Here is an 11,852-nt window from a genome sequence, read left to right on the forward strand (position 1 = left end):
AACAGCGCTTCATCGGAGGTTGCACTGATGATGTTACCCAGCAGGGTAGTGAAACAATAAATAGGAAGAGTTTAGAGGGATACAGGTCAAATGGGACTAGATTTATCTTGGATATCATTGAATCCCTACACTATGGAAGCAGGCCTTTTAGCCCAACAAGTTCACACTGACCCATAGAGCATCCCAACCAGGCCCATCCCTATAACACACCTAATCTAAACATCCCTGAACACTACAGGACAAGTTAGCATGGCCAATCCACCTAGCCTGCACATCTTTGGACTGTGGGAGGAAACCAGAGCACCTGGAGGAAATCCACACAGACAGTTGCCCAAGGGTGGAATTGAACCCAGGTCCCTGGTGCTGTGAGGCAGCAGTGCTAACCACTGAGCCACTGTGCCACCCCTTATATCTGGTCAGCATGAGCGAGTTGGACCCAAGGGTCTGTTTCTGTGCTGTATATCTCTATGATTCTAAGTCTTAAATTTGAAATCTTGTTGTATAACGTCTTTAAGGCAGTCACCAGGAATTCAAATATCTTTTCATATGTCATTGGTCCATATGGGGATCGGAATAATATCAGTTCCTACGTCCATCTCTCTCATGAAACTTGCCTTTGCCTCCTTCTTACATGCTAATTAGACTCTGCCTGTCAATGGTGATATTATTACACTTCAATTTATACAACTCATAGGACCTTCTGCATGAACAAACTCCTGTCATAATTTTATTCAATCCGTTCTCCATGAAAACAGTGGAAGGAGATATTGTTGTTTCATTGGAACACAAATTAGAAAACTTGTAAAATAATATTTTGGGTCACAGTATATGCAATGCCTCAACTTATTAATAAACTAAATATAACATCCAATGGTGAGGACAGATGACTCTTGATCTACACTTCCCATCATTGGATGTTTTCTCTGTATCTGGGTGTATTGCAGAGTAATTAATACAGCTTAATTGTCACGTTTATAACTTTACTTTGACTGTATCATGTAGTACCAGGTTATTTAATGGCAAACTGGAGGGACCATAGTCTAGTTTGTCTAACAATTCTTATGTTTCTATTTCAATGCTTCCAAAATAAATGGGTGGAGTGTTATAGTGGTCTCAGTGATGTGGATTCCTGTGGGATTTGCGACAGAATCAGATGACACGTCCAGCAAGGCCTATCTCAGCACTGGGAGCATCTCACTCTAGCATTTATGTTTTCGCTGAGCGACATGGCAAGTTTCTTACTAGGCAATGGCTTGTTAAAGCCTTTATTGACAGCACAACTCACCTCATTAAAGCAGAAACTCAGGTCTGACAGCGTCTGTGGGGAAAGAAACAGAGTTAACATTCACAAATCTTCTTCAGGATCTGAAGAAGAGTTTGAAGAAGTTCTGAAGAAGTCAGGAGTTCTGAAGAACAGTCATACTGGATTCAACATTAACTCTGCTTCTCTCTCCACAGATGCTGCCAGACCTGCTGACTTTCTCTGGCATTTTTATTTGTTTCAGATTTCCAGAATTCACAGAATTTGGCTTTCACCTCATCACTGTTTATCTTCCCAGCTTACCAAATGGACTAAATAAACCACATGCTCAGAAAACTTAATACAGAAATCAGAACAGAAATCTGGTGATTTCAGCTCGCCACTTGTGGTGGTCCATGTTGGAGACCAGGCAAAAATATTTCAGGGCACGCTTCATGAGCCCTGGCCACATGTACCCTGTGTCCACAGATAGTGGAATCCAAATGTGCCAGCCTTTAGAGATCCTCAAGGCACATCTCCAATCCACTTACGGCATGCTTCTGCATTTCAATGCTACACCAACAATTATCATTGTAATGCTGCAGCAAGAACACTCAGTGAGTGAGGGCAGAAGTTTCATGAGAGTGGTAGATAGAGCATGAGCCTTGGTATGTGTACAGTAGCATTGATAGTGAGTACAAGGTAGTGGAGAGAAGATGGTGGTGGCACTTAAGCTGATGAAGTGGGAAGGATATTGATCATTTCCCTGCAGTGTTGGGTAAACGTTCAGATGGCATAGACTGCACTAACTAGGGTGGTGATCTTTCAGCAACTGGCATGGTCTGGTATCATGGTCTCCACTGCTAATCCTGGAGCAAAAGGACATCCTGCCTCAACATCACCACATCCCGCAGGAGGGCCAGGATTGTGCCCTCATAGCCCTCACTTTCCTCCTGTCTGCCAGGCCCAGGAGCAAATGTCAGGATCTATGTGGGACAGCTCTGCACAATTTTACAGATGGCACAAATGCCAGGTGTGCATGATGGATACCCCACGAATGGTGAGTTACTCTAGGAATGGCACATGGTAAGATAGGGCTAGAATTAAATGTGCGGGACACAATGGGTTGAAGTAGGTAGGCAATGAGGTGTGTTTGGTAAAATGTGGTAAGATATCTCACCAGGTCCTGTGGAGACAATTTCTCCAAAATAACACAACAACAAAAAAATGTGCCCGAGGCCAAAAAGATGGGCTTCAGCTTGATGATTAAAATTATGAAGACACTTGCCATGATTTTCTAGTCTTCTTAAGATTCAGAGAGTGAGGACGAGAGAATGGCAGAGAGAGTCATAGAGTTAAACAGCATGGGAACAGGCCCTTCGGTCCAACCAGTCCATGCCGACCATGTTCCCAAACTAAATCAGTCCCACCTGTATGCACTTGGTCCATATCCCTCCAAACATTTTTTATTCATGTACTTATCCAAATGCCTTCTAAATGTTGTAATTTTACCCCACATCCACCACTTCCTTGCACCCTTGTTCAAAAAGTATGTAAACTCAGCAACTGCCAGACGGTCTAACCGTGATTGTAGGGCGACATGAAGAAGCAATTATTTAGGACAAAATTAGTAGTCTCATGGACAAATGCAGGAAGGCCAGCAATGATTTGTCAAGGGAGAATAGTCCTTAACCAACTTGGAGGAGCTTTTTGAAGAGGTAACAAAAATGGTTTAAGACAGCAATGTTGTCAAAGCAGTGTCGACAGATTTCAAAATGACATTTGATGCAGAGCGATGCCACACACCTGACAGAAAAGTTATATCTCCCAGAATAAAAGACACAGTAGCCACATAGATAAGAGACTGAGTGGCAGTGAACAGTAGTGGCTAGTGTTTACTTTTGGGCTGGAGGAAGGTTTGTAGCGGAGTTTATCAACAGTCAATGTTCCTTTTCCCGATATTTATATTAATGACCTGAGGGAACCTGGCATACAGAGCACATTTTCAAAAACAGAAATTGCTGGAAAAGCTTGGCAATTCTGGCAGCATTTATGGAGATGTAGGGCATAATTTCCAAATTTGTGAATGATACATTGTAAACTGTGAGAAGGATAGAGTAGAACACCAAAGGGAGAAAAATCATTGTTGGTGGAATGGGTGGACAAGTGGCTGAAGTTTAAAGCTGAGAAATATTGAAGTGATTCACTTTTGTAGGGAGAATTTGAAGATTCAATCTAAACTAAAGGATACAACCATAAAGTGAGTGCAGAGACAGAGAAACCTGGGAACAAATGTGCATTTGTCTTCGAAGGTGGTAGGATAAGTCCAGAGAGTGGTTAATTATGCCTAAAGTGTCCAAGTATTTATCAATACGTGCATCAACACAAGAGCCAGAAGACACTATTTTGCCCTCAGCTGGAACATTGCATCTAGTTCTGGGTGGTTCACTTTAGGAAAGATGTGAAACCTCAAAGTGGCTACAGAAAAAGTCACAAGAATGGTTCCAGGTATGAGGAACATTAAAAATGAAGATCAATTGGAGGAGTTGAGATTGTTTTCCCTAAATAGGAGATTGAATATAGGTATTCAAATCATGAGGGGCTGGACAGAGTAGATAGGGAAAAAAAAGGCTCCCACTCACCAGAGGATCAAGAATGAGAAGGTACAGATTTAAGGCGATTTGCAATAGGAAAAGTAACACAAGGAAAGTCTTTTTTATGCAACAAGCGGTTAAAAGCCTTGAATATAAAGTGTACTAGAGGCAGATTTATTGAAAGGAAATTACACTGTTATTTGAAAAGAAACAATATACAACATTTCTGGTACAGGGTAGAGAAATAGGATGAGATGAATTGCTCACTTTCAATTGGTGCAGAAGTGATGATCTGCCGGACTGAGCTCTCTTTGCTCTGAAATGATGTTTTTTAAGTGAAGATAGAATCAATTTTTAACATGGGGACCATTTTTAACATGGGGATGGAATTATGTTTGCTCATCCTGGCCCTCTCACTTAGATACTTCTGAAGATTACACTTAATCCGGACAACTCTGAAAAATTCATTCAACGTATTTGTTACAGGACCTCCCCATCGAGCTGAAATATACAAGGCCTGGTAAGCAGCTAATCGAGAAGTAATCAGCGCTGTGTTCCAAACGCGAATATGCAATACTTTAATCTGATTTCACAAACACACTACAGTATTTGATCGGGGTCAACACAGTGTGGAGCTGGATGAACACAGCAGGCCAAGCAGCATCAGAGGAGCAGGAAAGCTGACGTTTCGGGTCAGGACCCTTCTTCAAAAAATAGAGGTCCCGACCCAAAACATCAGCTTTCCTGTTCCCCTGATGCTGTCTGACCTGCTGTGTCCCTCCAGCTCCACACTATATGGACCCTGACTCCAGCTTCTGCAGTTCTTGCTGTCTCCGAGTATTTGATCGGGATAGCCAAAACCAACAGATCTCCAGTGGGGAAGCTTAAAGGCCTCTTGGTCCTACTTTCATCAAGGCGAAAGCCAATCCTTTCCTGAGCGGCTCATTTTCGTGATCCAGCTGGTATTTCACATACGATTCCAACCCATCAGACTCATAGATAGCCCTTTCATCAGACATGTTGAAGAGTGTCCTGGAGGACACTGCGATGGTGATGGCTTGCTGGGGTTTGGTCTAAAGAAACAAAGAAAGCAAAAGAAGTTTAGATTGTTTTCGTTTTATTTTCTAGAGTCATACACAAACACAAAGGTTGTTCCTCCCTACCTCCAACTGTGCCGGGAGTTGACTCTTGTCCCTATCAATAATTGGGGGAGTCTTGTTTGTTGTTCCTCGGTTTTTCTTTGTTGACGAGGGTCTATCTGGAACTGGTACAGCGCAGAGGTCCATATCGTTCAGCGAGTAGAGGCCGGTGTCACTCATCCTTCCGGGCTCCCCTGTTCTTGCTTCCCAACTCAACAAGTGCAGCTGCTTGTGTAGGCGGCCTGAGCAGGCTCGGAAACACGTGTACCAAGGTTGGATGGAGTCTTCGGGCAGTGCAGTCCCTGGGCTACCCCACTCATTCAGGCTACTTCCTTCACCAGGTAACTCACAGGGAAGCGTCACAAACAGCCCAGCCTCTGTGACAAGCACAAGGTGGGGGGGGGGGGGGGAGACAACACGTCTGCACTTGGTCTCACTGAGAGGACCACCAGCCTGGGTACAGCCTCTGACTCTCACACTCTCCTCGAACTGCCCTCAGCTAAAGGACTGCCTGCCTATTGGGAACTTTGGAACACTGCAATACGCCGACTATGTGAAATTTGTTGATGAAGCAGGATGATATAATTTCGCTACTGATGAGTAATGTGGCTCCCTTTGGGTAAAACACCACTGCCACTAGAGAATGGGCTGAGTCACTCCCTGTAATTGGCCCATATAACATATACCAGAAAGTCTTGGCTCTACCTGAGAGATAACACAGTTTGGAGCTGGAGGAACACAGCGGGCCAGACAGAATCAGAGGAACAGGAAAGTTCACGTTTCGCGTCTGGACCCTTCTCCAGCTCCACACTGTGTGATCTCTGATTCCAGCATCGGCAGTCCTTACTATCTGTAATTGAGGGAGATGTCTCTTAATGATGCTTTATTAGCAAAATTAAGTATATAAACTAATTGTCTCATAGTCCGGGTTCTCTGTTTACTTAAATCACTGTTAAATTATGTATATATATTGAATTACTGCTTAACAGCGTCATAAACTGAGAGTGCGATGGAAACCCTTTATCTCAGTGTGTGACATGGCCTAATGTCATCTAGCCATCTTAAAATTATAGTATTGTTTTGAGATTTGTGCAATAACACAACATCCCTTTTTTACCTTTTGAAGAATGAGAACCCCATTCTGATAAACATGTACATATTGGTACGTATCTTTATACATTAAGATAACACATTTGCAGACAATCATCTTGACTAGGCTATATGGCTTCACTCCACAGTGTGCTGATTGACACTGTAGATGGATGTATATGATGGGTTATAGGTGTGATACTTGCAGTATTCGATCATCATTCCCGAGTGAGGGATGACTGTTTTTTATTCATTGGTGCAATGCGAGTGTCACTGATGGGCCAGCATTTATGGTATATGAGAAGATGTTGGTGGCCTGACTCCTTGAACCGCTGCAGTCCATGTGCTGTAGCTTGACCCACAATGCCCTTAGAATTCCAGGAATTTGACCCAGGGGCAGTGAAGGAAAAGTGATATATTTCCAACTCTGAATAATGAGTGGCTTAGAGGGGAACTTGGAAGAAGTGGCTTTCCCATGTATCTGCTGCCATTTTCCTTCTTGATGGAAGTTGTTGTGGGTTTGGAAGGTGCTGCCTGAAGATCTTTGGTGAATTTCTGCAGTGCATCTTGTAGATAATACACACTGCTGCTACTGAGTGTTGGTGGTGGAGGGAGTGGATGCTTGTGGATGTAATGCCAATCAAACGGGCTGCTTTCTCCTGGATGGTGTCAAGCTTCTTGAGAAAAACTAAAGAACTGTGGATGCTGGAAATCAGAAACAAAACAGAAGTTGCTGGGAACGCTCAGCAGTTTCCAGCAATTTGCTTTTGTTTAGAGCTTCTTGAGTGTTGCTCGAGCTGCACTCATCCAAGCAAGTGGGGAGTATTCTATCACATTCCTGATTGATCCTGTAGAATTTGAATGTGTTACCTGTTTCATTGTTGAATTTGACATCGTTATAAGACCTGGGTGTACAGAACGTCATAGTATTTTCCCATGAACTCATGTATTTGTATGAAGATCTTGAACTCTGATACTTTGTCCTGGGTCAGCTTGAGATAACTGTCTAAATGCTCATTGATTAAGCTCTATCACCATTTTCTCCCTTCTTTCCGACAATGCATAATGAACATGTGGGTTGGTTGGTAAGAGTGCTTGAGGAAAGGACTGTGTGGATCTGCCAGCTGAACATTGGAGCTAGCAGTGAGAGTAGACTATTGTCTATTGGAGTAGCATTTATATTTAATCAAGAACTCACTTTATACTGAATGATCATGGATTTTACTGAATAAGTTGTGTGTTCTAAAATACCATTATTCTGAAGGGAGACAAAGGGTATAATACCCCTATCCTGCTCATTTCTTAGAAGGGGACAAAGTCTAGCATAGACTGTTGTCAGGCACAATTTGTTGAGGAACACAAATTGTACTGAAAATGACAATTAATGTATGAACGACTGTTAAGAACACAAATAGGAACAAGAGTTGGCCATTCAGCTCCCCAGTCCCAGCCTGCCATACTATAAAATCATGGCTGATCTGTCCCAGGCCTCAATTCCTCTCTCATGCTAATTCCTCATAACCTTCAACTCCTTGATTTCAAAAATCTATCCACCCTCTCTTTATATATTTCCAATAATTGAGCCCTCACTGCTTTCTGGGGTGGAGAATTCTGGATTTTCACTACTCTCTGGGAGAAGAAATTCCTTCACAAATCAGTTTTAAATCAGTGTCCCTCCAATCTGTAAATATGTCCTCACTAGTGGAAACATCAGCTCAATATCTACCTTGTCAAGCCCCCTCTCAGTCTTGTATGCCTCAATACGAACACCCCTCATTCTTCTGAACTCTAATGAATAAAGACTTAACCTCATTATTGTTCTTGATAAGTTATCCCCTAGGAATCAGCCTTGTGAGACTCTTTTGAATTGACTCCCATATTAATATCCTCTTTCTTAAATATGAGATTAGAATTGTACTCCAAATGCAGCCTCACCAATACCCTGAACAGTTCCACATTCCCTGGGCCCATCCCCAGCAATAAAGACCAAAATTCCATTTGCCTTCTTAATTGCCTGCTGCACCTTCATGCTAATTTTTGTGTTTCCAATGCAAGCACACTGATGTTCCTTTGTGCTGAACTTTGTTGGTGTTTCTCTCCATTTACATAATAATCTCCCTCTTATTCTTCCTAAAAGTGTGTGTGATCTCACATTTTTCTACATTGAACTCCATTTGCCAAGATTTTGTCCACTCAATCTATTTGTATCCCCTTGCAGATTCCTGATGTTCTCGTCACAACATGCCCTGGCATTTATTTTTGTATCATCACAACGTTTGCATACAATATCCTCTGCCTCCTCCTCCAAGTCATTAATACAGTTGATAAGTAATTGAGGCCCTATGACCAATCCTTGTGGTACTCCCTTAGTTATGTCTTTGCAATCTGACCCAAAAAGATCCAATAACCTGGACTCGGTGTAGGCCAATCCTCAATCCAAGCTAACTCATTACTATAAGCACCTATCTTTTGCAATAAACTTCTATGAGGCACGTTATAGAATGCCTTTCACAAAACCATCTCTGTCTGATTGTGTTATGTAACCTGCAATGTAACCTGTATGCCTCTAAGTCTTTTTGATCTGCATGCCCTTTGCTTGCTGTGACCTGCCTGTACCGCTCATAAACAAAGCTTTTTACTGTATTTCGGTACATGTGACAATAAAATCAAAATCAAAAATCAAATGCTTTTCGAAACGTCCTGCTATTTCTTCCTTATTAGTGGAACCCTGCATTTTCCAAATAACACGTGCTAGGCTAGCTGCCTGACAGTATCATGCTTTCTGTCAAATCCTCTGCTTGAGAAGTGGCATCATTTTGGCAATTTTCCAGGCCACTGGACACATTTGAAATCCAGTGAGTTCTGCAATATTTCAGCCAACTCCTCAACTATCTCTGCCACCATTTCCTTTAAAACTCTTGGATGCAGATCACTGGGTTCTGGTGATTTTCTTGCCTTCATTCCCATTAATTTGTCAAATAATTTGTCCCTTGTGATAGAGGGCCTCCCTCCCATTAGCACCTCGCTTACCTGATATTTTTAGGATGTTTATGGTGTCCTTCACAGTGGAGATGGATGAAAGATATTGGTTTAAAATTATCTGTCATTTCCCTGTTCCCTATTATCCTGCAAGGGTTCCACACTCACTTTAGCTAATCTCTTTCTGTTAAGAAGCACTTACTGTTTGTTTCTGTTTATTGCCAGTTTAATTTTATTATCAATTTTCTCCCTCTTTATTAGCTTTTTCATAATCCATGTTGCTTTCTAAAGCAATATCCAATTCTTTGGCCCTTCACTTTTTTTTGCCACGTTGCATGCCTTAATTTTTTAATTGGATACTTTACTTGACCACCTTTGTTAATGCTGCATCTTTCTCATTGAATCTTTTTCTGACCAGAATAATTTTTGCTAAGTGTTCTGAAATATTTTCTTTCTTGTCTTCCAAAGCACATCTACTGACTTCCCCCTTACTCTCTTTTATCAGCCTCCTTCAGACTTCTGGAGAGAAAATGCTCAGGATACTCATGGGACTAAAAACCTACAGGTCCCTTGGACTGATGGGATGCATCCTCGGTTATTAAAGCAAGTAGCTACCAGAGGTAGTGGATGCACAGGTAAGTAATCTTCCAGGAATCCTTCGAATCTGGAAAAGTCCCAGAGGATTGGAAAACTGCTAATGTAACACCTTTATTTCAAAAATAATCAGTAACAGTAGACCAGTTAGCTTAATATCTGTTATTTGGACAATGTTAGACTCTATTATAAGGGTTATAATTATAAAGAGCATTTAGAAATACATATTATGATCAAGTGGGACAGCATGTCTTCACAAAGAGCAAATTGTGCCTGACAAATTTATTAGAATTCTTTGACAAGGTGACAAGCAGGATTGATAAGGGAGTTTTGGTGGATGTAATATATTTGGGTTTTCAGTAGATGTTAAGATATTGCACATTAAGCAATTAATAAGGGTTTATGATGGTAGAGGTAATATACCAGCATGGATAGAGGATTGGCTAACTATTAGAAAACAGAGTTGGGATAAAGGGGGGCATTTTCAGGATAGAAACCTATAACTAGCGGACTTGGATGAGGAAAGTGAATGTCCTACAGTCAATTGTGTAGATGATACCAAAATAGGTGGGAAGGCAAATGGTGGGATGGACACCAAGTCTGCAGAGGGATATAGACAGATTAAGTGAATGGACAAAAACTTAGCAGATAGAAAATATGTGGGAATGTATAAGGTTATGCATTTAAGCCAAAGAATAGAGGAGCTGAAGATTATTTATATTTGCATACATAAAACTATAGAACAGAGGGAGTTTTGGGAGTCCTTATCCATAAATCACAGAAAGCCAGCATATGTGTTCAGCAGGTTATTGGGAATATTGGCCCTTATTTCAAAGGGAATGGGATATAAAAGTAGGGAGGTTTTGCTAAAACTGTACAAGGCATTAGTCAGACCACTTGTGGAGTCCTGCAAATAGTTCTAGGCACCTTTTCTAAAGGAAGGTATACTGAGATTGGAGGCAGACCAGAGAGGGTCCACTAGGCTGCAAGCAGGCAAAGAAAACTCAGTCTTTCACAGCCAAGGAAACAAAGCAAAGAAAGATGAAAAAAAAAATAATAGCTGAATGTGGGCCTTCTTGCCTAGTGATAGGGATACTTCCATTTCACCCTAAAAGCCCTCCAGTTCCTCAGGATTGATACATATAATCAGCCTGTTCAGAGATTTTATGACATACCCCTGGAGCAAGTGGAACTTGAACTGGGCTCCCTGCCTTAGAGGTAGGGACATTGCACTACAACAGACCTGGTTCGTTAGGCTGGGAACTAAGTTGCCTCGGCCCAACCACCTTTAGTTGTTTCATCAATGCCCTTCTCTCCATTATTTGCTGATGGTTACCATATGTTCAGCACTATGTGTGACTCCTTAGATACTGAAGCAGTCCCTATCTACATACAGCAAGTACTAAACAAATCCAGGTTGGAGCTGACAAATAGCAAAACATTTGTGTAATAATGCCAGCCAGTGACCATGTCTAACAAGAGAAAATTTAACAATCACACCTTGACATTCAATAGTATTTCCATTGTTTTTTTACCCAACTATCAAATTCCTGAGTGTTACCATTGACTGGAAACTACATTGGACTAACCATATCAATGTTGTAACTACATGAGTAGAGTTATAGGCTAGGAAGCTGACAGTGAGTAACTCACTTCCTGTCTTCCCAATTTACTGTCCACCATCTAAAAGGCACAAATCAAGAACATGATGGGAATTCTCTCCATTTAACCTACCTGAGTGCAGCTCCAAAAACACTCAAAGCTTGACACCATCCAGATGATCTTGCCAGCACCCTGTACAACTGTACAAAAATCTTCCACTTTGATTCCCATACAGTGAATGTCCTTGGTCTATACGCCTTTCCAATTACTTGCTGCACCTACATACCAACCTTCTGTGAATCATAGATGACACCCAGATCCCAGAAATCACCATTACCCAGTGAAAAGTGTTCGAAAATAGCTCGTGAGACTACGCTGTTATCTCTTCTACTGTGATTTTTCAGAAAATAAGTTGTTTATTTTTGCTTGGGAGAAGTCTACATTGACATCGGCATTAGGATTCAATGCTGTTAGATGAAGATCCTTGCCTCTCAGTTCTTTCGCTGACCTGGTCCACCAAGGACTTACAGGATTGTCAGTTTCACCTTTCTGACATTTGGAATTTTCCTTTTAATCCATTAAAAACGCTTTTGGTGCAAAATAGCAAATACCAAA

At 41.6% G+C, this 11,852-nt stretch overlaps 1 protein-coding gene across 1 annotated transcript in view; it reads right to left on the reverse strand.

Moving 5' to 3' along the window:
* LOC109920523 (cytosolic 5'-nucleotidase 1A-like) overlaps positions 1-5,153 on the reverse strand; it is a 74,486-nt gene extending 69,333 nt beyond the window's left edge. The window contains exons 1-2 of the mRNA XM_048597125.1: positions 4,998-5,153; positions 4,740-4,907 (exon numbers count right to left, since the gene is read on the reverse strand). Coding sequence (XP_048453082.1) covers positions 4,740-4,907; positions 4,998-5,153 — 324 coding nt within the window. The remainder of the gene's footprint in view (positions 1-4,739; positions 4,908-4,997) is intronic.
* Between the last annotated feature and the right edge of the window lie 6,699 nt (positions 5,154-11,852).

This window comes from Rhincodon typus, chromosome 5 (assembly GCF_021869965.1).
Source record: "Rhincodon typus isolate 14 chromosome 5, sRhiTyp1.1, whole genome shotgun sequence".
Classification (NCBI taxonomy): domain Eukaryota; kingdom Metazoa; phylum Chordata; class Chondrichthyes; order Orectolobiformes; family Rhincodontidae; genus Rhincodon; species Rhincodon typus.